The sequence below is a fragment of the Python bivittatus genome, unplaced genomic scaffold (assembly GCF_059951505.1).
Source record: "Python bivittatus isolate LINGU-HERP-01145 unplaced genomic scaffold, Pbiv_v1 ctg000080_np1212, whole genome shotgun sequence".
Lineage (NCBI taxonomy): Eukaryota > Metazoa > Chordata > Lepidosauria > Squamata > Pythonidae > Python > Python bivittatus.
Genome location: NW_028277035.1, coordinates 85756545 through 85783714, shown reverse-complemented (window position 1 = coordinate 85783714; position 27170 = coordinate 85756545). Strand labels below are relative to the sequence as shown.

The 27170-nt window shown below is 42.0% G+C and overlaps 1 protein-coding gene across 2 annotated transcripts; it reads left to right on the top strand.

The window, feature by feature from the left end:
• The first annotated feature begins 702 nt into the window (after positions 1 to 702).
• On the top strand, positions 703 to 22355 carry CCDC71 (coiled-coil domain containing 71). Of its 2 annotated transcripts, none has more exons than XM_088134490.1 (2): positions 703 to 721; positions 13761 to 22355. In XM_088134490.1, the coding sequence occupies exon 2, from the start codon at positions 13810 to 13812 to the stop codon at positions 15004 to 15006; it is 1197 nt and encodes a 398-aa protein (XP_087990616.1). In that variant the 5' UTR covers positions 703 to 721; positions 13761 to 13809; the 3' UTR covers positions 15007 to 22355. The 2 variants fall into 2 exon arrangements, with proteins under 2 accessions (XP_087990616.1, XP_087990615.1); XM_088134489.1 differs by lacking the exon at positions 703 to 721 and adding an exon at positions 736 to 885.
• Positions 22356 to 27170: the final 4815 nt, after the last annotated feature.

The window sequence follows — 27170 nt, the reverse complement described above, 5'->3', positions numbered from 1 at the left end:
CTTTGAAAACACAGGATAGGAGGAGTATTGATGCCTTTGAACTTTGGATTGATGGATCATTGAACAAATCAACCCACGGTTCTCACTCAAGGAGAAAGAAGAGAAGGGGATGACCAGCAGCAATGTAGATGGACTCAGTTACAGTGGTAATGAAGGCGCTGTTGGGAGACCTGAAAGACCAGGTTAGGGACAGATTGTCATGGAGAAATCTATCTATGTGGTTGCTAAGAGTTGACAATGACTTGATGGCACGTAACTATCATCATCATCAATATGGAGAGGAGGCTAGTCTGAGAGATTCCCTGCCATGTGAATTCACATCTAGGTCAATCTGGAAAATCCACAGAGCTCATCTAATCTTCATGGGTGGAAGAAGCAAGATGGCATCAGGAGTCCTAAAAGGTGGTCTGCCAAACAGTTCCCAGGGAAAGTGCTTGAGAAAAGGAAGAGGGAAATTGTTAGGTTGAGGGACTTTTTGAGATGAATGGAGGCTGAGAGACAGCTACAGGAAATCAAGGAGAGGCACCAAGGGATTTGTGAGCAGGGAAGGTGGGCAGAAGGAAGGGCAAAGGGGTGGCAGGGCTTAAGTACTGCCAGTGAGGCAGGGGCTTTGGAGGGGGAGGGGCTTTGAGGGTGGGCGGGGCAACGCGTGGGGAGGGTGGGCGGAGCCTGGGGGGTCAAGTGTAGGCGGGACGGGAGCTGTCGAGGAGGTGCTGCCCAGGTGCTGAAGGGAGAAGGGCACGAGGCCCCCCGGGGGGGCAGTTAGGGTACTTTTCGTGTGGCCGGAAGCGGAAGTGGCCTCGTATTTCCGGCGCTCCGCGGGCGGGCGGCCATGTTGCAGGGGTGGAACGGCGCAGCGGCTTTTGCTGGGTCCCGCGGTGGCCGGTAGGTTGTGGGCCGGCGCTGCCCGGGCGCGGCGAATTCCCGACGGGGGCGCTGCAGCTGGGACTCGAGCCCGAGGCGTGGCGGCTCGGGGGGCTGCTCGCCCGCCCCCTCGGCTCCCTCGCCTTCTCCCCCGCCCGCCATGGGATGCTCCTCCCTTTGCGCTCTCGCTTCTCCTCCCCGCCCTCTCTCGGCCGGGCTGCGGGTCGCCCCTTGCCGCCGCCGCCGCCGCGGGGTCTCGCCACACGACACACCCCTTCCCCAGCCCAGCCGCCTTCCCCTCCGCCTGGCCTCGCCCCGCCCCGCCCCTCTTTTGCCTCGGCATCGTCGCCTCGTCCTGCTCCTTCTCCCGGCTACTTTGGCTTAGTTTTCGGGGATGAGGGGAGCCTCAGCTTCAGTGCCGCCTCAGCTCCAGCCTTGCCTCTGATCTTTGCAAGCTGATCAGCTGTCAGGACGGAGCCTTTTTTGCCCCTCCCAGAGCTTTCAACCACAAAATCTGGACTAGTTTGGGAGATCCATCCTTTTGGTCAAGGCTGTGGTAATTCTGCTTCTGCCTTGTCCCGCGTTGGTTGCTCTAGGCTCTGTTTACCCCAAAGAGGAGAAAAAAGTGGTTGTCATTGGGTTTTGTAGAATGGTTTGACTGTTGTTTTGCACCATCTTGGGTGCACATCCTGGATGGATTGATATGAGTTCCTCATATTTTGCTTCACACAAGTTTCACTGCCACCAAAAATAAACATTAATAATAAAATCTCACAGGTGCTACAGTAATCTTTTGCAATTAGACACAAGTAGGGGGTTAGGGCAGAAATGCTTTTTGTATTCTCAAAATTGTCCTTGTCGTGAATGGCAGAGATCAGAAGCTATTTCTAAGGCAAATTCAGAAAAGGGTCCTGTAATTAAATACACTCAGAAACAGTGATCACAACCTTTCTTGTAGTTCTAAAGTCATTTCTGTGTAATACATAAGGTTGCATATATAAGTTTCACAACAGAGATCTGCATCTTGCAAAACTTTGGGAATGAATTAAAAGAAAATGTATCTTTGCTTGGAAGTATTTGTTTTTCCTTCAACATGTATGCAGTTGTTAATTTGTGCTGTACGTCTTTGAGAAAATATCAGAAGTAACTTTTAAACTTATGTTATTGAGCAAGCTGTCATAAAAAGGCAAATGATCATCTTGTTATTGTACTGTAGTTCTAATTCATTTTGGTTAATATGTCATCCACTCTTTCAAAACCAACTGGGGTCTTTTACTGATTAATGTGAAGATCCCAAACCATTTTTTTTTTTACATAAAAGGTTTAGTGGCTTTAATTTCTTCTTTGGGTTGTGACTATTGGCCACCTGTGTGTTCTAAAGGAATATTTACATCACTTATTCACTATGTTTAATAATTTGTCTTGATTTTTAAAGTCCCCCGCAGTTGAAGTCTTTGTAAAAACTTCTACCCACCATTAAAAAAGAGGCAAAGCTAAAACAAACAAGCTGTGGGTTCTTTTAGGTTTGTTTTTCTTGTTACCCAAGATGGACATTTTTGGCACAACAACTACTCAAAGCCCAAGCAAACTAATAAGTGAGCCATTTTGGTAGTGGGGAGGAGCTGGCTAGAACTTAAGACCTATTCACAAACAGGTCATAAACCATAATGAATGTGTTGTGTGAGGACATCTTAAAGTTGTCTTCTATTGCAGTTTTATGCATATTTATTTGAAAGTTATTCTGCCTATGTACAGGAGAGCTTATTCCCTGATAAGTATTCAGAATTGTGGCATGTGTATGTGTTGCTTTTGATTTGTTCTTAACAGTTACTTCCAGCAGGACTTTTGAGTGGCACTGCAATATTTGAGTTTGAATTTGATCCAGAATGAGTGGTGTTGAGAGGTGATTTAGTGTCTGAGTAGGGATGTAATTATTTGGGGGATGAGATCATTGATTTCAAAAACCTTCTTATATAATCTGCTTTGTGGATCCTTGGAACAGTTATTTGAAATATTTTCTTGTCCAGAGGCTGAGAGAGACTTGCTTAATTTATCTTTTCATTTCATAGAAAAATTACAATGTGATGTTGTGCAAAAATCAAATGCCTACTACTGGACTAGCTGGCTTTGATGTAGAGTGACTAAGAGACACTTTTGTGTGTGTAATGGTGTTGTGTCACTATTTTTCTCCTTCCTTAGTGACTGATCATCCAAAACACATGACAGGATTGTGTCATGCTGCAGTGTTGTCACTCTGGTATGTTTTCTGTGTTCATAACATATGATGTCACATGAGGAATGGAGAAAATGAACTGGGCTGGGTTACTATTAAATCCAGATCTGGTCTCAATTGCCATGAAGTTGAGTAAAAATTAGAGCCTGTGGGTATGGAACCTTGTTGAATATTTTAATATCACAATCAGCTGTGTTTTTGGCTAACCATATTTTGGCTAGGTATCATATTTTACTAGGTTTGTACAACATGCGGTTCCCAGACTAAACCAGGAATTTTGATTGTTATTCATTAGCCCCTTGGTTTTTAACATTATAGACTGATTATTTATGTTAGTTAAAAACACAGTATGTTTTTAATAATGTTTTTAACACAGGCTGATGGCTAACTGTGGCCTTAGCCAACTTCCATTCACTCTTGTCCAGCCATAGATGTAAGTCATTATGCCTTTCTTCCATAGTCTAAGAGTACTTCATCCCTAATGGCTAATTGTATCAAGTTGCTGGGCGAGCATGCATTAACTTGCTTTGTGTCCTAGTGCTTCACTCTTAAAATGAGAATATGTATCTAGAGCTCCTCCCTGTCTGTGCTATCTTCTTGTGGCCAATTATTTGGAAGTTGCGTAGTTTTGGGAGATAAGGTGAAATTTTGCATTTATTTAATGACATCATTTTTGTTATTATTTCATGAGCTGTAACTAAGACCTGGCACCAAAACCTAGTTCTAAAGCAAAGCTTTTAAAAAACTAGTTCACATTAAGCATTTCTTGCATCTCAGGATAAGTTAACTGTGAACATATTTAACTGTGAAAAGAGTGTGATAGTTCATATGCTTTAGATTTCTAAACATATCCTGGATAATGATCTGAAAAGTGACCAAGATGAAGAAGTGTAATTTCACTTCTACATTTAATATAATCATGTATTTGTTGGGAAGTGATTGCTATGTGTGAGTAAACTTAAAAATATACCTGTTAGTCTGAATCATTTTAAAGCACTTGTATTCCTTATTAAATATATATTCTAACTAACTGTTGGAGTCCATAAACTAAAAAGAAAATATTTGTTGGTTTCAAATTATTCTTAATTTGAGTGAGGTTTTTCATTGTGAAGTTCTATGTTAAGACACAAGTTAACCTGAAAACCTTATGACTGTGTTCAGCCCCTAAAATGGCAGTGACAGAGTAGCGCTGGATGTGTTATATATTTTGAATTTACAGTATATGGATCGGTGTCAAGGCTTAAGAGGTCTAACAAAGCATCATGAAAGAAATTAATATGCTCCCAAAAGCTGAATGCATTCCAGAACCCTCTGCTACACACAAAGGCGTGGTGCCAGACATGCCGGAATTATTTTTGGAGGCAGGTCTCTATAGAAAGGTCTCCCAGAAGGCAAAGCAGTGTGAGTAGTGCTTGCTGCTGTTTGGAGCCCACGTGGAAATCCTTAATGCTTGTGCTGCTCACCAGGTCATCTTACTGATTTAGAGGGAGGGAACTTGTTGCCATCCAAACGTTTGGAACCACACTGGCCATAATATAGGGCCATGATGGTTGTGCTTATAAAACTTGTTGTCCAAAAACCTGTAAAGAGTACCAGTTGATTAATCCAATTGATACAGCTTGTAAAATTATGTAGATGGTAAGCAAAACTGTTTCCATCTATGTAGCCTTTTTATAATAAACTATTCAATAAGATTTCACGTAATGCTTTTAAACATCTGCTTCCACTTCCTCTTCCACACCGTTTCCTGAGTTTGAGTGTGTTGATATAGATGTACTGTTTCTGAAAGAATAATGGACTATGGGTTACAAGAGCACATTTGAAAAATATACTCTTATGGTAACAAATATCTCCCAGGTATTGCAGGAGATACCTGTATGCAACATTTGGTACATCTTTAGATGAGGAGAGTTCTGTAGCTGTGAGAGAACAACAAATAGCTTTGACGGCAGTGTGACTGTCTCTGAAGGCCACCTGTTGAGAGACTAGCAGGCTTCCTTGTGCAGTTATTTGGCCACTGTGAGAACAGATTGCTGGACTAGATGGGCCAGGGGTCCGATCTGGGGGAGCACTGCTTAGATAATTCAGACCTTTTATGTGAAATTGGAAAATATTGCTTCTGTAATATAAGTCAGTGATGGGGAATCTGTGGCAGTACAGAGTTGCTGAAGTGCATCTTCCATCTTTCTTTCCCACTGGCTATGCTTAGGGTTTTAGTTGAGCAAACTCTCTTCATAAGACCTTATATCTAATGACTTGATCATCCTTGTTGCCTTTCTCTGAACCTGTTCGAGGTTCTCTGAATCCTTCTTATAATCTGATGCCCAGGAGTATCCACACTGAGAACTGTGGAAATTGACTAAAGAAGGATAGCGTGAAACTATTTCTTCCCATCACTTGGAAGCTAGATGTCTGATGAAGTAGCCTAAAATGGCATTTGCTTTTTTTTTTTGCAGCACATGACAGTACTGACTCATATTCAGTATGTAGTCAACTACTATCCAAGATACTATTACAAGTATTTTTTTCAAGTACGTATAATATTTTTTACAAGAATTATTTTTCCAACTGTATATTCCATGGCCTACACCTGTACATTTGATTTCACTTTCCTCAGTAAAGGATTTTGCATTTACCTCTGTTAAATATCATTTTGTTAAATTTCATTTCATCATCTCTGTTAAAATTCTCTGGCGCCACCCCTGTCTGCAAGGAGGCTGGGCCAACTACCGCCTCAGGCGACTAATGGATCCAGTTGGGTTCCAGTGGGAGCTTGGGATTGTTTTGGAAAGTCTGCTGCTGGGTAGACCGAAGTGTTGGTGGCTGCTTGGAATAATAGATCTGCTGCAGCTTTGGATCGGATCACGCCTGAGCAGCCTCTCAGCGCCCATGGCTCTCGCAGTTCTCCATGGTATACAGAAGAATTGAGGGAGCTGAAAAGGGCTAAGAGATGCCTAGAGCACTGCTAGCGGAAGACAAGGAGTGAAGATGACCAAACACAAGCTAGAGCTGTTATTAGGGCCTACCTCGTGGCGGTAAGGGCAGCAAAACATAATTATTTCTCTGCCCTTATTGCATCTGCAAATGGTCATCCAGTGACCCTGTTCCAGGTGACTCAGTTCCTCCTAGGAGGGAATAATACTGAACTTCACCTATGGGGTTGCTGTGAGGAATATGCCAGACATCTAACAGATAAAATCACTCATGTTCATTCTACATTGGAACCTGGCCTTGGGGCAGATCTGGTGGAAGTTACAGGGGCTTTGTCTGGGTCAGTTATCTGGGAGGATTTTGAGCCCATTGAGCCTGAGGAGGTGGACAGGGCCCTCGCAGCTGCTACCTCAGCCACTTGTATGTTAGATCTGTGCCCCTCCTGGCTTGTTAAAGCTGTGCGGGAGGGGACGTGTGATTGGGTCTGGGGGGTAGTTAATTCCTCTTTGAGAGAGGGGGTGGTTCCGCCGACTCTTAAGGAAGTGGTAGTGCACCCCCTCCTCAAGGAGCTGTTGCTCGACTCAACCAACCTGGGCAGTTTTCGTCCAGTTTCCAACCTCCCTTTTTTAGGGAAGGTGGTAGAGAGAGTGGTAGTGTGGCAGTTGCAGAGGACTCTGGATGAAACGGATTATTTGGACCCCTTTCAGTCAGGGTTCTGGTTGGGGTTTGGAACTGAAACAGCATTGATCGCGCTCTTGGATGACTGCTGGTGGGAGTGGGATGGGGGTAATGCATCCATCCTTGCTCTTCTTGACCTCTCAGCGGCATTCAATACCATCAATCATGGTATCCTTCTGAATTGGCTTCAGGAGTTGGGGGTAGGTGGCACTGTGCTGTCCGGGTTTTCCTCTTTCCTCCAGGGTCAATTTCAGTCAGTGTTAATGGGGGAGAGAGATCCAGCCAACAGCCCCTATTATGTGGGGTGCCTCAGGCCCCATTCTCCCTTCTCTCCTATTTAACATCTACATGAAGCCACTGGGTGAGATGATCCGACAGTTTGGGGTGAGGTACCATCAATATGCAGATGATACCCAGTTATATATCTCCACCCCAGGCCCATTAAGTGATGCCATGGATGTCCTATCCCAATGTCTGGAGGCTATAGGGGCCTGGATAGGGTGCAGTGGACTCCGACTCACTCCAAGCAAGACGGAGTGGCTTTGGGTGTTTGGTCCTCCTGGGGACAAGGTTTTTCCATCTTTGGTACTAGATGGGATAGCACTGTCCCAGATAGACCCGGTGCACAATCTGGGGGTCCTCTTGTACTCACTGCTCCTGTTCAAAGAGCAGGTGGAAGCAGTGGCTAAGAGGGCCTTTGGGTTGTGCGCCAGTTGTACCCATTCCTGGACTGGGAGGCCCTCCTCACAGTCACTCATGCCCTCGTTACCTCCCATTGGATAACTGTAATGTGTTCTACATGGGCTGCCCTAGAAGAGCATTTGGAAGCTTCAACTGGTGCAAAATGCAGCTGCACGGGTAGTAAATAGTGCCGGATATGCAGCACATGTAACATCACTACCACTACAGGGAGCTGCACTGGTTACCAGTGTGTTTCTGGGTGTAATTCAAGATGCTGATTGTCACCTTTAAAGCCCTGGATGGCTTGGGACCACATTACCTAAGGAACCATCTTCTCCCAATAGTTTTTACCCATCCAATTTGGTCTTGTAGATTGGGGATGCTGCAGATCCTGTCAGCCAAGGAATGTTGGCTGGTGGAGACTAGAAAGCGTGCCTTCTTGGCAGCAGCCCCTGCCCTTTGGAACATCCTTTCTTTGGAACCCAGGATGGCCCTGACCCTGCTAGCCTTTTATAAGGCTTTAAAAACCTGGCTGTGTGCCTGAGCCTGGGGTCCCAAAAGTGTTAAGGGCCTTGGTACCTGGTTGTGCTGTTGATTTCGATGTAATTTTTATGAAAACTGTCGGCTGCCTATATGTATAATTTGTAATGGTTTTAATTATTGAAATTGTTCGCCGCCCAGAGTCACTTGCATTGAGATGGGAGGCTATAGAAATCGCATAAATAAATAAATAAATTCTATTATTATCAACCTGTTTCTCTACTCTGGTATGAATTTTGCTGTCTTCTCAAGCAGAGTTGTTCAAACTGTTGCTTGGAACACTTAAGATTCCATGAGTTCACTTGAATGCAACCAGTTTTTTATCAGTAGAACTTTGTCTCTTGATCAAGTTATGCACCCTAAAACAATTTGAAAACCCCTGTTCTAGAGCATTAGCTGTCCCAACCCATTTTGTATCACTTGAAATGTGATGTATTCTCTTTCCACCTCTTTATCAAAGTCATCAACAAAAATGTTGAAGAATACAGGGCTCAAGAGTGAATCTTGTGGTACCTCACTTATGACTCCTCTTTCATTACTTAATTGTCATGCCATCCAATGCACACCTAACTAACTTGCTAATAGAACATCAGAGATAAGTTTTTGTTAATATCTACAGCATTTCCACCATCTATTAAAGAATTTATTGAATTAAAGAAACAAGGTAATCAGGCCAAATGTATTCTTAACAATCTGCAATGACTTCTAGTAATTGTTTTCAAAGTTCTTATGGATCATTTTATGATTTGCTCGATTGATTGATTGATTGATTGATTGATTCATTCATTCATTCATTCATTCATTCATTCATTTTACAAAGATATAAACTGTCCAGCTTATATGATTCTAATAATGAAGATTAAAAATACAGAAATGAATCACTTCAAACTAAAATTCAGCAGTCTTCCCTGGCATGAATGTCAGAATGACTGGGCTATAGTTCCCTTGATTCTTCTGTTCCCTATTTCAAGATAGGGCAACATTTTGCCTCTTCCAGTCATCTGGCACTTCACCCATTATCCAGGATATCTCAGCCATAATATGTTTGGCCAGAACATCTTCTCTTTTTTTCAGTACTGAAGGATGCAGTTCATCTGGTTCTGGAGATTTAAATTAATTCAAAATAAACAGTTTCTGATCATGCTACCAGTGTCAAGCTTCAGTGCTGCCCCTTCACCCTGCACCTCAGTTTTGTGGTGGAATATATATCATCTTTGCACAGAAGTTGGATCCAAAATAGTAGTTAAGCAACTCTACTTTTTTTGTTTTGTTTTTGTTACTTGGTTAACAATTTTGTTAAGCAGCTGGTATGTTCATTGTCTTCCTGTTATTTTGATTATATCTTTAAAAACTCTTTTTATTGCTCTCAGCATCTTTTGACAACCTGAGTTCATCTGTACCTCTTTCCTCTTCCTCTGTGTTTGGAGAACTTCCCCGCCTTTCTGTGCAGCCATCTTAGCTGCTGCTTCTGCTCACAACTATTTTTCCTCTCCCTGGGGTTGTTTGCAATTGTGTCTTTAGTAGTTCCTTTTTAGAAATCCCTACATCAGGGATCCATCTTATCTCTTTTTTATTTATTTTATATATTTCAATCTAGGTATTGCCTAACTCTGTATTGACTCGGGCGGGAAGGGAACACTGTGGCTGGAAGGGTCTCAGTTCTCCCAGCTGTGCCCTTTTGCCCCATCTCTCTTCTCTTCAGGTGCAGGTTCTTCTTGGAGGAAGGGAATACATTGACCAGGCTCCTTCCCATTAACACCAGCTTGTGTGACAGATGAGATTCTCATAGTTTGAGCAACTTACCCTTAAAATATGCATGATGATGATGATGATGGTAATAATAATATTTGTTTTGTAAGAAACAACTCTGTAGCATCACCTTCTGGCCCTCATGGCTTTGTGGCATGTGACTGAAGAACAGCAAACCCATCTCCTTTTGAGATGAAAGCAAAAGCATCAGTCTTTAAGCATGAGTTTTATTAAAAATCAAAAAGGGGAAAAAAGCTTTCTTTTAGCTTGGGTAGGCAAATAGCCAAACAATTACAGTGTGTCAAAGTCAGAAAACAGACTGCCCAAGGACTACTATAACTCTAGTGTTGCAGAGTATAAAAACAGAATTTCTAAAGCCTGACAGGTTCTCTCTCTTTCCTCTTATCTCAAGTGAATCAAGGTAGAGCGATCTTGAGTTTCCTCCTCAATCCATCTTCTCTTTCAAGGCTACACTGGTGTTTCCCTAATGGCTGTTGAATACCTACTTCAAAGCCATGTCTGCTCTCCTTTACATAATAGGATGGGATAACACATTTAGCACTGAAAAAATATCATGTCTCAAATATCAGTCCCCAAAGAGTGCTATGGGGGGATACTGGACATAGTCTCTGCCTCCTCCCTGCCTGTGCAAGTTATTCTCTGCTCCCTGAAGATTTTCTCCTAAATGCTTTCTAGTCCCAGAAAAGACTGCTCCTACCATAGTCCCTCTCACCTGATCGTTATTTAGCTTTCAGTTTCTCCTGTAAACTAACACACCAAGACCATGTGGCTGTTTCCAGTCTCCATCTTGCTTACATCTTTTCGGCAACCCCACTTTCCTTTTTCCATGTATTCTTTCTCTTTGAACTTCACCTGGGTGCTTCCCTCAATTCCCCTTCTTTTGTCTTGGCCACAAAAGTTTTAATTGCTCAAGGGTGGGGTGGGGGAAAATCTGCTGGGCATACCTAAGAAAGTGACTCTCTTTCCTCCCCCTTAGGTCTTGGACTTCAAACTGACCATGAATCCAATTCTATCCTATGCTTCCCTCCTTTCCATTTGTTGCAAGTATGTAGTTAGGGAAGGCTTGTGACTATCTGTATGCCATTTGGACCCATTATGGATATTCCTACTTGTTTATTCAGGCATCAAGGGTGTGTGTTTTGACTCTCTGGGTTAATACAGGGGAGGGAAGTGCCTGATGTGCCTTACCTGAGAGAATGGGGATTTGCCCATTCATTACAGCCTGTTTCTTCCATGAGGGGTTGTATGCTGGTTCCAGCAATGTAGAATTTATGGTATGTATTCTGCTTCTCATTCACTGGGCTTTTTTTTTTTTTAATTCTCCTCTGTAAAGAATGTTGCTTCCCCTCATGGCTTCTTTGTTGGTCCTCTTGTTTGGGCTCATGAAACTTCATCCTCTTGTGTGAGTTGAAGTAGGGCTGTTCACTGCTCTAACTCTTATAATTTTCTTCAAGCACTGCTACACACTCTTAAGTTGCTGCAAGTATAAGCCAGATTGTTTTGGGGCAGGAACGCACACAAGCCGCAAGCCCTGCAGGTCACAGGGGTGGACTCCCATCCTTTTATTTCTAAACTCATCACCATAGAACAGTTTTATTTTTATTCTGTTCTCAGAGTCTCAAGTTAGTCAAGTACTAACTCTCAGTTTTGAGGAATATATTGTCATGGACTCACCCACCAAGCTCCATTGGCAAATTCATCTTTGTTCTCCCTGTTCAGTCACTTAGTGAGCCATGAGCTAGTAGGTGCAGCAGTGGTGATGCATCATCCAGTGTCATGGAGTCAGGAAGATATGTTCCTGTCCTGGAGGGTAGTTTTTGTCACTTGAAAACATATTGCAAAGAAAAGTATAGATACATACTCCGCTATTAAGTCAGAGTAGCTTATCTTCCAGTCCACAGGCGACTTTAAAAATAGTTCCATGAAATACTGGAACGTTGCTGAGGAAGGAATTAGTTTGTTTTGCTAATGTCTGCAGCCTAGGCAGATCATAGCTCACTGGTAGAGTACATACTTTGCATGCTGAAGGTAGAGAGTTTAGTCGCTGAAGTTTCAGATACAAGATGGGGGGAAGGGTGGGAACATCTGAAACTGATTGGTATATATCAGCTTCCCTTATCTGGTGCTCTCTCTATGTGTTTGGACATCAGTTTCCAGAATTCCTACCCAGAATGGCAATTATAATCTTGGCATATGGATGTTGTAGTCTAAAAATGTCTGGTATTCAGGTTGTTGTAGTGTTCCCCTGTAACCATTGTAAACCTCTACTCTAATAACATGTTTTGGCAATGCCTCTAGGCTTGGAAAGGGAATTATTTTCACTAATGGGCTCAGTTTGGCGTTACAGTCTATCTAACTGGTCTTTAAATGACTTATGTTTCTTGGAGTGCGTGTTGTAATTTTTGTGTCTGTCCACATTGTTGAAAATGCAGAGTGTTTATCTTTGTGGACCAAGTGTCCTTCATAATACAAGGACATCAAAAAAACAACATTCCCAAAAGGTTGTATAAACGTAGAACAACTGAGTGAACACTGAGGAATAATATCAACTTGTCAGAAGGTATTTTGACTAATTCTAAGAGCCATTATTTAAAGATTTCCAGAAAACTACAGTACCGTATGGAGAACTACAAAGTGAAGACCCTTGTTGAGGGACTGAGCTTACAGTACCTGTAGTCCCTGGGTTAAGAACACCTGGTTTAAGGATGGCCCATACTTAAGAATGGAGCCTATTGGAGCAAAATTCAAGTTAAATACACAATGATTCAAGTTAAGTACACAATGGTTTTAATTAATTACATAATATTACTTATACAGTATTATACCATAATACTGTCCCAGCTTACATACGAATTCAACTTAAGGACAGACTTTGGGAATGGAAATCGTTCTTAAACTGAGGACTACCTATATTAGAGTTGGTAGATGATTTTATCTGATCACACTTGAATTATTAAGAGAGTAGTAGAAAATTAGGATTCCAGTCAGAGCAAGTTCCATGTACCTGATGGTTCAGAGGTTTGTGTTTACATCCCCATGATATCTCTGGTTCTAGGATTAGACAGTTGACCAGTTTAAAATGAAAGGGTTTAAAAATGGACTTAATGTTTACAGTATTCATTTATAGAGCTTTAAGAGAAAGCTACTAATCGCAAAAGCCTCTCAAAAGAACAAAAGAAATAATTGTTTTTCATAGTTTCTAATTAAATAATGTTTTGAGAATATATATGTATGTCAGTGGTAAGACATTTGGCTCATTGGTACTTTCAAGCAACCAAATAGTTAGCTTATAAGAACAAGCTACAACGGAGCATGGATTTGTCTGCTTTCCCCTTTATCCTGGTCATAAAGAATCATTCAGGGGTTTTCATTTCATGTTAGATTTACTGCAACTCCAACAGATTGTAATTATTCTTAATTATTATTGGAAGGAAGCCAACTTCTAACTATATCTTAACAGCATAGGATCAAATTACTCCTGAGTGCTAGGTCCAAACTGTGTCACATAGTTGTCCATGTTTTTTAAAGGACCTTTCATACAGAAGGGCATCTTCGTTTGAAATTACAGTAAATAAATGAAACACACAGTTGTATATCATCAATATTCATATAGTAATGTATGCAGATTACATGTTCTTCTAAAAGCCTGCATATTTTGACAGGCAAAATGATATGGGGAAAATTCCACAGCTAGCATGCAGGAGGAGTGAAAAGACCCTCCCCTTCATGGCAACCCTCTGAATATGTTGGAGGGACCCTCCTAGGGTATTCATAAACGGATTTAACACTTAAAAACAAATCCTGTGGAAGGAGGCATGCCATTAGGTACTGTTATATCAAGATGTGCAAATTAACACCATAACTTGTAATTGAAGCCAGAAATTAATTGAATAAAAAGCCAGTAGAGAGGGGAAAAGGAATAGTAGTATATGTAAAGTTTGGTTCCAATTAAAAAGTGTCCGGAAACTTTAAAAGCTTTACAACTCTCCTCCCCCTCCAAAATCTTCAAGATAAATGCCTGTTGGGTTGTAAGTTAATTGCCTTTTCTCCTTTTTCTTTTGAGGTGACCTACTAGATCTGGATCTACTAGAAGCTCCTGCCAGCCTAATGCCATGAATATTGAGGCGGACAATGTGGAAGAGAAAGCTGTCCACTCCTGGTCAAGGATCTCCTCTGCAGGACAGAAAGCCCTGGAAGAAGCTCTCCGGGTATTTAACCCCATGTCCAAGGACCTGTCTGACACGGAGACCCAGTTGGTAGCTTTTCTCCAAGGCCTTAAGGAAGAAGGCTACCAGCCCACAATCCTAAGGAGTAAAGACGTGTATGGATACAGTTCATGCACAGCCAGTGCACCTGGCCAAACAAAAGGCAATACTCAAGACATTTCAGAAACTGCTGTCCCTATTTCAGAGTCTGCCAAGGCTCCAGCAAGGAACATAGTAACCGTGGAAAAAGTGTCTGCCCCCTTAGCAGGTATTACAGTGCGCTCTTCTAAAGATTCTGCTAAGCCAATGTCAAAGAGCAGTAACTCCACGAACCTCCTACTGAACTCATTGAAACGGACACGTTCAGGCACATCAAGAGCCTCAGCAGTGAGCTTCCCTGCTAACACGTACCCTGGTGTCTATCCAGCCATGAGGCTGTCAGTCGTCCTGGAAGCCTTAGTTCCACTGAAATCCACTGCCTCTTGTCTGGAATCAAAATGCAAACAAGGGCCCCTTGGGATCTCTCCTGCAGACCTTAAGCTTCTCAAAGCATCTGCTGCATCTATACAGTCTTCAGCAGTTAAGGCCACTAAGATATCGTCTAGTCAGTTGGACCCCAAAGGATATAGGCATTTAATAACAAAAGTGCCAGACTCTGCTGCTCTCACAATGAGCCTTATAAAAGGACCAAAGGGAGGGGTGCTTCAGGAAAGTAATGCTTGTAAAGCATCCGGAATCCTGAACGGCCGAATTTCTGGGAGCAACTCCCAGAGCTGTAGCACAGGGGCCCCCAGAATTAAGGAACCATCAGTGGCCAAAACTGAACAGAAAAGTGGTGGCAGCCATCAGGAGGCAATTGGGCAGAAAAGAAAAAGAGCAGATGAAGGAAAAGAATTACCATGTAGAAAGACACCCAGTTCTGTTCCATCACCTAATAAACCAGAACTGGCTTCGAAAACATTAAACCTGCTGAAATTCCAGGCCATCAAAGTGGACAGCTCTTCAGATGATGAATTGAGGAGGAGAGCACAAAAGATCCTTAGAGTTAATCTGTCCCCTGTGATCAGAATTCAGCCATTGCCTCATTCTCTCAGCATCCCTTGAGCCATTCAGTTGAGTTGGAGCTCCGGGGCCACCATATGAGGATGATCAGATCAACGTCAAGTCTCTCGGACCTGGTGAGGACATACATGTCTGTACTCCTCAGGCAGCTGATGATCCTCAGGTCCTGGTTGGCAATTGGGGGAAATTCTGCAGAGCTGAGCAACAATTGGATTATAAAACCATGTTTAGGAATATTTGAGGAGATCTTTAAGGCCCCATTGAGAGGAATACAGAACAACACTGGCTTTCCTCCAGGACACTTTTCTACAGTGCTTTTGTAAACATGGCAGAGTGCACATCTGGGATGTGGCGGCACTTGGGCTATTACTGTACTGTGATATTTTTGGTTTCTTTTATTTTTCAATCTGTAAAACTACTTGGTTTTATTTTGATCCTATTTTATATACTTATTAAATATAAATATCTATTGACTCATATATATGCATTGCCCAAGGGCTGTCAGAATGTGATCCCTTATTCTTATTATTTCTTTTTCAAGAACTGGGTTCAGAAGTTTTTCCCTCATCTTTTCTCCCCCAGTTACTTGTTGAAAGATACAAAGGCCTTTGCTTGTCTCTAGCGTTGCCTCTCTTTTCTCTAAAACCTAGCGGCTTGCTGTCATCTACCAGTACCTGGTCCTGTTATTTGCCATTTTGTCACATCTTAGCTGACCAGAGTGAAAGAGTGCATGACATCTGGAGGAGTATTCCAAGTCCATAGGAAGGGAGAACTGGAGAAACATCCTTTCTCTAGTACTCTCCTTCTCTTCTGGAGCAGAATTTTTAAAATCTCCAACAGACTATGAAGATGGTGGCAGAGAACGAGAGGAAAAGATAGTTGGGAAAGATGTCCCAAGCATGGAGGCATTGATGCTATGTTAGAGAAGAAAGGATGTCAAGAGAGGACAGGTCTAGTTCCCAGTGCATCCCATGCAATCAAAGAATGTTGTCCAAATGGTTACTGCCACATTTGTGCCACAGAGGCAGGGAATACCTCTTCTGAATATACTTTTTGAAGACTTGGTGCCTCTTTACAGCGTTCATCTGGGGGGCAATGTCTGCCAGTCAGTGTCCTGTGTTCTTCCGTGTATTGGCCTCCTAAGGGGAATTGTTACAGAACCCAGTAAGATTGTTAACATTGCTTCCCTCTCTTATTTTTGTTTAAATGAATCCATGGCTGCTTATGAGCCTAAGAACTTGATAACTGGCAAATAATATTTTCTAGTGCAATTGTTACAAGCATTTCTGCAGTCAGACATTTCAGTATATCTGGCCCTGTAGACATTGGGCTTTTGAATGTATCAGGTGCGTCTGAACAGGCTGCATTATATCTCCTTTTGCACAAGCAAGAGGTTTTAGGGCTAGATGTAGAGATGATTGGGTGTGATTTTTGTCCAGTGTTGCAAATGTGGAGCTAAATTATAGTAGAGATTTCTGGCCTAAAACCATTGAAGGTTCAGAAACATATACTGCCAGTGCTTTCAGTATTTCAAAAGTATAATTTTACATTTGCTTTGTGCCACATCTATTCTTGTTTTACCATCATGATTTTTCCCCCTGGGAACACTGGCAGTAAGAGTTAAGTCAAAGTATTGAGAACAGTGTGGGAGGTCCTGCTTTCCTTTAAAGTTGCAGTACTCAGCATACTCAAAGCCACAGCAATGAAACTGACTTAGGTTTTTCATGTCACCATGCTGTTAGGCTATATAGTGGTAATTCCTTTGCTGTTTCTCAGTGCAATTTAAGTTTGCTGTGTTCACTGATTTTTAAGTAAGTTGTAAACACTTTCACTACTTAAAGGCAATTGGCTTTACTATTTAGGGTAGCCAAAACCAATAACCATGTTACAAGTTATGCAAAATTAGGTAACAGATTTTGGGAGTAGAAATCAGGCTCATGCCATTGCAAACAGCAGGTTGTGATGGTGATAAGTAATATTTTTAAGCATTCCATTATTGGAAGAACCCCCATAGACTGTGCTGAAAATTTCTCCCTAAGGTGCTAGTTTTCTGTGTGCATGGAGATTTTTTTTGTAGGGATGTATTCAGAAATTCTGCCATTAGCCTCTACATAAATATGTAGAAAACTAGCACTCTAGTGATTTAACAAGCAAATTTCTAATCCCCAAAGACAATATTTCTTATGTACTGCTTTTGATTACACTACCATGCTGCCTCCATGTAATAACTATTACATGGGAATTCATGAAAGGAAGATCTTTACTTGGCAGACTTCCCATAAGTAGCTTGTTCTGGGGAACAAACCTCAATCAGATCAACCCATCACCAGGTTTCTGGAGGTTCCCTTCAATGATGATAGATACATTATGCTTCATTGAGGATATCTGGTTAATTTGTCCAGTTTCAAAGCTTTTTAAAAAGTGGGGGAACCTTCTCCTTTGAGCTCTCAGTAACTGTTTTGATGACAGTCCTACATGCAATACTACTTTAAAAATCTGCCCTCAGCTGAGCCAGTGTTGGGACAATCTTTGCTTACATCGCAGAGAATTCCCTGATTAGCTACCCAGCATCCTTCCTAGGATCCTGAACTTTGAGTTTCCTCTCCCCGTTTGTGCTGAGGAAGAAGGCAAGGAAAAACCTCAGTTACTTCTGCTTAGGTCTCCACGACCCCGACCCATTCCAGTCATGTTATTTTCAGATTTTTTTTAGAATTCATTCTTTCTGAATTACAATAGCCCTAGCTTTCTGTGAACCTTTCTCTTTTGGATATTTATTATCCAAGGGAGGAAAAAAAATGGGATTCTTTTTCAAAGCTACATAGAAAATAGTTACAGCTTTTCCCCTGTGACCAATTTGTGTAGATCCTTCCATGCTATCCTTTACAATTTCCTTTGTGATACCATATGAGTACATTTTTGCACATACATAAGACCTGAAAAAATAAAGGTATATTGGCATAGCATCAGGATGGAAAGGAGCAGACTGTCTTTTTTTCTAAGCTAGTATAGCTCTCGAAAAAAGCTTGGAATTAGATTGTATGCATACTGTATCCACTTCTGTACTATTATCATAGCTGACAATAGTTTTGACTTTCTTTCCAGTACTTTTAAAAGGGTTTTGTCATTATTTGCAGAGGTTTCTGTAGAATTCTTACTTATGTCACAAAACTATATGCCTATGGTTTCTGTGGTTGGTTTTGGTGTCTGAGATGATCAGCACGTGCCAATTTCTCTCCTGCAGATATTTCTGAACTACCCTTTAAAAGAAGTCAGGCTACTTTAAACTCAAGTATTGTCAATACTTGCTTGCTGCTAAGCTGCCCAGCAACATACTCCAAAATGTCATGGCTTTATTATTTCTTAGAGCACAGTCAATGAGGTTCCCAAGTACTATGGTTGCATTTGCAACAGAGGTGGTAGGAAAGATTTGTCTTAGTCTCAGTGCCTTTGCAAAGGGGTGATGGAGTAGGATAGTCTTCCAAAACATTGGAGGAAATAAGGAATACAGAGCATTAGAAAATAAGAATTTGGGCCTCTGAGGTGAAAGTATGTTTCTGATATGTGGCTTAATCAGTAAGCGGTTTAGAGGAATGCTCTACTCTTAAGAAAAAAGCTGATACAGCAATGCAGGTAATACTTTAGAAATCATCTTGAATGTTTGGGAAATAGCATAAGCCTCTCATCTGGTGTTACCTCTTTCATAGAGCAAATGAAACTGCTGGTTCTCTTCCCTTTTATGTTGCCAGCTGGAGGATCCAAATTGGGTGAATTGCTCTGCCTACAGTCTCTCTGTTTTGTGGCTTTTGAAGTCCCAGGAGATCAGGAGTTGTTCTGGGTTCTGTAGGAAAGATCTGTTTTGCCAGATGGTGATTCCTTAATAGCCCTATGTGGAAGAGATTGCATCTATACAACAAAATGCTGCTAGTCATCGATTGAAGGTTGAGCATCCAGGCTGTAGTCACTGTTGGCTTTGTTGTTTGGATGTTAGCATCAGGTTGTTAGTAATTAGCAGTCCCAGAAGGTCGTTGAGCTTGCTTTTGTCAATCCAGCGATCTGGTGAGCAGAGGCTATCCTACTTCATTGGAGGCAGTGTTCTTTATGAAGGTGCTTCCTTTGTTTCCAGCATTTGGCTTGATAGGGAATGGGATTCTGGAATCATTCACCTGTACTGGTTCCTAGGCTTGTCCCTTTCTGGCTGAACGAATACAAGCCTTGACTGATGGGGGGAAGGCAATTTCAATAACAGTGCTCTCCATTTTTATTCCTCAGTATCGATCTGGAAAGATAATAGCACAAGGCAAAAAACTGGGTTCAGAGAACCACAGGACAAGGTTGTCTTTGAAAAAGTATCTTTTGAACTCATTGTGGTTAGGCATCCTGGAAGATGCTGGCATCACAGCTTCTAATTCTATAAAGAACATTTTAAAGGTAAAATCTAGACAGTTTCTGTGCCTTTACAGCTTTCACATCCATTTATATATCCATTTCCCAGTTGATGCTTAAATAGTCTGTACAATTAGCAGAAATCAGTTAGCAAAGTGGGGGGTGCACTGTCTTGAATGGGAAGAATTGCTCAGGCCTTAGGGCCCTTCAGCTGAAATGGGGGAGCAAGCTGGGACACCTTAGTTGCTGGCAGCTTCAGCAGCAACTTAGTTGAAGGCAGAGCTTGTAGCTTGTCTATTCTTCAAATGCTTTAACATTATTTCCATTTGCTAAAAGAATTTTATAAGAGAGAAACTGTTCTGTGTTAAATACTGATGCACAGTGCCAAATGCCAAATATCTAAAGACCACCTTCATGGAATAAGGGAAATGACATTCCATATATGCATATGGCCTCTGCTAATCACTTTCCAGAGATATTTGGAAGGATCACCCTAAAGCACTCAGCTTTTCTGCCTGGTTATTGTTTCATTTATCCCCCCTTATTTTCTACTCTTCAGACAGAGGTCTTTTTCTGCCTTGTATCCTTTTAACTGCAGGTGCTGCGGCCATTCCTTCGCATACACTCATGTGGTCCACGGTTCAGTCTCCAGCATTCTAATTCTAAAAAGATGTTAGGATGGAAAAAAAGAAAGAAATGTTTTGCTTGAAACTGCAGAGACCCACTCCTGCCACAGGCAGTACTGAGGTAGATAGATCAGCAGCAGAGTTGGTTATAAAGCTACTTCATCTGTTTGTAAACATCTAATCAAGAAGGATATCTTTGACTACTAATGGGTCATCTGATCTGGCTGTTCAAAATTTTGAATTGTGCAGAGATTCAGTTTTTGGATCCTAAGCAGTAGTCCATACAGACCATAGGATTTCCTTTTTGATAATCTGAACCAAAAAAAGGAGTCCCTTGGAAAAGCTTTTTGAGTCATTGGATTAACTGAGTATTTGCATATTATATTTCTTAACTGAAATATTCTTGTTTGCCAATTTAGAGGTGAGAATTGGACTCACTTTTGAATCAAACTCAGTGCCTTGGGGAGAGGCAATTGCACATGGAGATGAGACTCTAGGCCGGGCAACTTATGTTTTGGGGTAGAGCCATCCTGCTGCGCCAGTTTGGCCCATATCTATATAATGTGACTTATAAATCCACAACCAGAAAATTAACCTCAGCAGTTTCAAAGTTGGTATGTTCCTTTAATAAGGGATTATACATTTTGTTGCCCCCAACAGATACATTGACATCCTTCTGGTGTATGCTCTGTTGACTGGTTGGCAGTACTGCATGTAGCTTCTGGATATGATAAATGTGAAGAAATGCTGCTTCTGAGAAAAGAGGGGGGTATAGGAAGATGTGGAACAGGAGAGAAGCAGCTACAAGATAGAAGGTTACTCTGGCAGCCTGCTGATGTTTTGGACTACAGCTGTTACTATCTCCAGCCAGCATGGCCATGTGAAGATAATGAGAGTTGCAGTCCAGTGCATCTGAAGGGTACCAGAGGCTGAACTATAGATAAACGTGATTGCCTAATCCTTCTCCCTTAATTAGCTTTTTATGGCACGTGTTTTGGGAGGTTGTAATTTCAAGAATTTTCTTCTTTATTGGGAAGACCCATGATTTTCAGCAAAAGGCAGGAGCTGGGCCTTTCCATTTAACTGCAGAGTTAATGAGACATGGGATTGACCTACAAACTGGGCTTCTTTTGGCTTTGCTTTGGAATACATTTCCACATCTCTGATGGTAGGTTCTAGAACAAAGGTCTGCTCAGGTGGTCCTCCTGGTGGTATGTCTAGATGGTATGACAGTGCACAGTTTAGTAAAATGGAGAATAACCCAAAGACATATAGACTGCAAAACCTGCATTAATCTCTGTCATGCAGGGTAAGTTGAAAAATTTGACAGAATAATTGTATCCTGCAGATTTAAAAAAAAAAGCTAAAATCTGTGCTCTCTGTCAGAACCACATGGATGTGCCCTCCGTAGGGTCTCAGAGTTGACTGTCTTGCGTTGCCCCCTCCCTTGTTTTTGTTCCTCTCACTGTGGACAGGGTATTGCTGCTACATCAGTGCCTGGAAAAGGGGTCTCTTTGACAACATAGCTAGACAAGCAGTTGTTAAACACAAGGCACTTAAGAACCATGGTATCCTGGCTTTCTTTCTCTGCCAAACTCCACATGCAAAGCACTTTGAATTGTAGCCTTTTTGCGCCTGAAGGACACAGAAACCACAAAGGTGGTATTGGTTTTTGTAGCACACACCACCCTCTCTCTTTACTCCTTTGCATTGTAGATGCTGTCCTTCCTAATGTAAGTTACCTGTCCAGCAGCTAGATGCCAGCCAGACTCTACAAGTTAATGCCACCACAAGGCATTGCATGTGGTTCCTCTGAACTCTTCTACATTGCCAAGCACAAACCTGGTGGTCTTTCACGGAAGCTGGCTTTTGCCATGGATCTCCTCTTCTGCTTTGAACTCATGGCCAACTACCATTTGTACCATATACTGCATAAACTTTGGCACAACATTATATCATGTTTTCTCTGACCACTGGTTGCTTGGATTCTCAACAACTTCGCTTCTAGGTGCAACCATTTGGTACTTGGTGGAAGGAGGAGGTGCAGAGTGTTCTAACTCATATTTGGTATTACTAGTTTGAATCAGCATCTAGCGGCCTCACTAGAATGGTGTGTCTCTTTTTCAGTTTACCATGCAGGATCTTCCCAAGGTTCTCTGTTTCAACATTACATATGCAGTCACATTTCCCAGTTTTAATGTTTGTATGTTTTTGGACAGCCTTGTGTGGTGCAAGGCAACTCGAGTATTATGTTTTCACCAAGGAGGAAGGGAGCAAAATCAGATTGTCTTTATTTTTAATGAAGTGGATTTTTTTCTCTTTGGTTTTGAAATTGTAGCAGATGATCCCACTCTGCCATTCTTCTACAGTAAAAATGGTGCTTCAAAGTATACTTTGTTGTCTCTTTTGTCTTTCGTGTTCTTTCTCTTCTGGGAACATACCAGGAGCTTACCAAAAATTATGTGAGAACGATGGGTTTCAGAGAAACTGATTGCTTCGGTTCAGAAATGCCAGCTTTATACATGGGAAGCCAGGCAACCATGTTTTGCTAATACTTCCGAATATTTCCTTCACATCTCTTGAGCTGCTATTAAATGTTATGTTAAACTATTTCACCGCCACTAGGGATTAATTAAAGAAAGTGTTTGCTTTATTGGATGTTTCCTTGCCCTGAATCAAGCTTATGGCCTTCAGTTAAGTTGGGTTGTAACTCCCAACATCTACAGCTAGGGTGACCAATGACAACACTGGCTGGGGATGTTGGGGAGCTCCAGTTCAGTACATCTGAGGATGATCAGCCTGGAAAACCATGACATGGAGGGCACCCGTTCACTGGTGACCAGAGCAGTGTTGTGATGCTCCCCCTGTTTTCCACATGCCTGTGACATCACAACACCCATAGAAAAGGGGCAGGGCTTGCTTTCCTCACTCTGTTGCCCTTTGCTTCCCACCTTTGCAAACCTTGCTACACCTGTTCCTGCCTAACTATATAAAGCCTTATAGTAAAGGCTCCATCTTTACCTCCATCTACGCCTAAGTGACATGAGCTTCCAAATGTGATCTGCCTGTATTGTTATTTGAAAGAGGAAGTCCCAAAATAGCCCAGTGAGGATTAATTTTTTATTGGGGGGAGACAAAAGTGAGAAACCCAAGGAAAAGGAGAACGGAAAGGAATGTCTTAGAAAAGAGAGTCGTTAGTTGGGTGGAACATTGAATAGGAACACTCCACACTGCAGCATTTTGTCTGGGGTTCCACTTGCTCTTTTAAGATATTTTAGCAGAATAGCCTTTTAGAGTTTGGTCAGATTCACCAACTGCATGTGTCTAAACTCTAAACATTTACCAAAAAGGAAAAGTCTGGGACAGCAGTTTGCTTGCTTGCTTTTTTTTTTTTTTAATCTGCGCTCAGTCGTTACCGACTCTGCAGTGACTGCTTTGGACAAGTCCTTGCAGTTTTCAAGGCAATTGTTTCGGAAGTGGTTTGCCTCCTTCCTAGGGCAGAGCCCAGCTGGTGAGCGCAGGAGGCGGGGTTTCCGTTGCTTCGCGCCCTTTTCAGGCATGCACGGTTTTTCGCGCTTACCAGCAACTGCTCCCGACTCCTTTTTGCAAGGTGCCACCAGCACTTTTCCTCCCACCGGAGTGAGAGTCCCCATTTATCTACTCACGTGAGTTTTCGACCTGTTGGGTTGACAGGAACTGGGGAGGAAACAGGAGCTCACCCTCCTAACGCGAAGGCCGGACTCGAACCGCTGAAGCGTCGACCATTTCTGGCCGGCAACTTTCAGCGTCATTAAGCCGCTGCGCCACCACGTCCCCTGCTTGCTTGCTTACGTGCCATCAAGTTGTTGTCAACTCTTAGCAACCACACAGATTTTTTCCATCATGATCTGTTTCTAACCTGGTCTTTCAGGTCTTCCAATGAGGGAAGCATATAATGCCATATATATCCGTTTATGAATTTATCAGCCAGCAGAAATTCCCTTAACTCCTTAAAGGAATGTGTTGGCATCCAGGCAGACTAAGATGGGAAATATGAAAAAGTGGCCCATCATGGCCAGTAGTTAGTCCTTACTTTCTCTTTGTATCTCTGCGGTGGGGTACAAATCTGGTCTAGTGAGTTGGTTTGTGCCCCAAAAGTGGACTTGTCCCTCTGTCTCCCACTGGATATGCTTCTATTAGCAGAAGAGGGCTTCTATCCACATGGGAGGTAGGGGCATGAGAGGCAGGGTGGAGAAAGCCTTGTTTGGGACCAGGAATTAGTAGACCTGATTCATAGTTCTCCTGTCATTTCTCCATTCCCTCCATTCTGTGGGATCAGACAAGTGGCATCAAAGGCACTGTTTTCTGCCACTTCTTTCATCCTACTGAATTTGCCATGGCTGGCAGGTAAAGCTGAGGGGAAGTGAGTCTTCTGCTGACTGTTCTTCAATCCCACAGGATCCAAGACCTGATGCCAGAGAAGTAGACCATAGCTTGGGGCAGAATAAGCTGGAAAACTGGAGCAGGAAAATATGAGTTCAGGCTACCTTCTCAGTGGATCAGGAGTGATCCCAATATCAAGAAGAGTGTCTTCTGATCTGGTGGTCTCAGCATTAGCCCCTGCCCTCGCTCCCCTTGACTAAATTTTAGGTATTTTTAAAACACTTTAACAAGCCTCTTTTGTAAATCTAATATAGGGAAATTATCCAGGTCACTCTCTTGGTTTGTTATTTATATATCCCTTTTAATTATTATGACATCAGCCGTTTTTTTGTTTGTTTGTTTTTTGTATGTCCAGTGTAGCATTTTTTCCATATCCACTTTCAGATCAGTTTCAGCCTTGTCTGATAAAACTTGTTCTACTTCCATAACATCTTTTAAACAGTCTATCTATAGAGGCAGGTACTCTTAAAATTAACTTCTGGGTCCATTGTTCAAAAATATCTTTCAATATGGCCAGTGTTAAATATTTTGCTCCATTCTGTATTAGTAAGGCAAATTTAAATGTTCTTCTCCTTTAATTGTAGTCGTTAGTTCCTTCTAGTTCCCTCTAGTGTCCAACCTTCAAAGTCTCATCCTATTATTTTTTTTTAAAGAATTGAAAATAAGCTTTTTCCCATGGGAAGGATTTTTATAGTTAATTCCAAAATCTTATTTCACATTTATTTGGACCCTTATGGATGGCTCCCAGTGAAAAAAGCCACATCCATACAGTTTTATTAGCAACACATGGCACTCTGGTGACAGACACTGCTGGTTCTCCTGCTCTGCCACAGAATCTTGGCCGTAGACCTGATCTCTAAAAACACAAATCCAGTGGTGAAGGAATTCTGACTGGCTGAACTTTCATGCATTATTTTCACCACCAAAACAGCTAATTCCAGGATTGAGTGGAAGACATTTGAAGGCTGAGAAACTATTTATTGGCAACAATACAGAAATATCTTTTCCTAGGTGGATTGGCTTCCCTCATAGCCATTGTAGACTACCTTTAGCTTTAATAATCTCCTTTTAAATTTAGCCTCAAGAGTGACCCTACCAGGAGATCTAAGTTCCTCTGCTATTCTCAGAGTCAATGAAGCTACTGAGCTCTCCCATCACATCAAGGTGATAATCACTGGGGGGGGGGGGCGCTCATAGAGCCTCATAATTAAATCTATGTGCTTCTAAATGCATCTAATTCAACTTCTTAAACACATGTACATTTGAGAAAAAAATATCTTCACTCTATATTTCAGTAGACTCACTAATTAGAATGTCAGGATGCTGGCTGGGGAATTCTGGGAGTTAAAGTCGACACAACTTAAAGTTGCTAAGGTTGAGAAACACTGGTCTAGAGAACCCATCAAAGAAAAGAAAAGAGAAAGATCTAGCCTCTGCTTGATTATTTTCCTCCTTTTCTGCTTTCCCAGATATGTCACAAGGAACCTTGGAAGCCTTGCTCTTACTTCATACAGAGGAGGGAAATCAGTTACTTTGGTATTCCACCAGATGACCTCCTAGCTCCTGTTTTACAAAAGTCTTGGAAAACAGCTTTCCCTTCTGTTACACCACTATTTCTGATTACTATGTGCTTGCAGTCTTGTTCCCAGCTACCAGAATCCTTATGGTATTTTAGGCATCTGTAAGCTCAGAACACCCTCCCTGCCCCCCATGACTGAGTTCTGACCAGAGTCTGCATGGGAGTACTAAAGCTTTACACATCCTTAAGGTTACAAATCATAAGAAGGTGGGAAGCTGCCTTACACCACTGGTCCATCTAGCCCACCTCTGGTCTGGCAGCAGTTGTCCAGATCTCAGAGTTTTTTCTCATTGTCTATTCTTCGTGAGCATTTTTATTGGAGACATCAGGGGGTACATTTGGGATCTTCCGCCTGAAAGCAGAGAACTACATTCCTTTGAAGCTCCACGTTTTGCATTGATGAAGCAAAATACATCCAAACCTTTTAACTGAAGTGAGCAATTGACCACATGGAAAGAAGGACTATGGAAAATGGCCTACGGGGAATGTTAACAGCCAGATGGATTTTCCGTAGAAATTCACAACTTGAATATGAAGGGGAAAAAATGCTTCGGAAGATTTTGTACATTATGAATCTGACACATCCTTAGATACCATCTAGAAATGGAGGGGCAGCTTTAAAAACATTCTCTTGAGGCTTAAAAGTTTCAGCAAATGTCAGGTGTCGTCCCATGGGTGGGGATGAACCACTTAGGTGAGCTCACAAGAACTCCAGAAACTCCAGATAAGTAATATGAAAAGAAGAGGAAGAGGAGGAGGCAGCTATAATTAAAGAATTTGAGCAACTGCTGTGATTCAAGAACAAGCCCTATATATAGAAAAAATGTTCAACCCTCTTGGGATGAGTTTTTCTTTGGACCCTTCTTTTAAAGGAACTGGGCTGTTCCCATCAGTCCTGCATTTTTCTAACAGTCTGGTTTGCTGTTGTATTTCTTGTCACAGATGCTTTCTCCTACTATCATCAACACTGCAAGGGATTTCTGTAGAAATCTAGCCATCAAAATCTAATATCTTTCCAGATCATTAGGTTATATCTGCACTATAACTCATCTTTGTATAATGTGCTCTGCTGCCCATTAGATGAGCAGAAGGTGAATGATGCTGGAACCTGGATGTCTATCTGCAGGTGCCAGAACATCAAGTCTATGGAATTACACTGTGAAAGTGGCACGAATGCATCCTGGACAATTTCTAAA

What these genes read in the sequence shown, in the direction of transcription:
- CCDC71 (XM_088134490.1), top strand. Translation starts at nt 13,810, where the DNA reads ATGAATATTGAGGCGGACAATGTGGAAGAGAAAGCTGTCCACTCCTGG.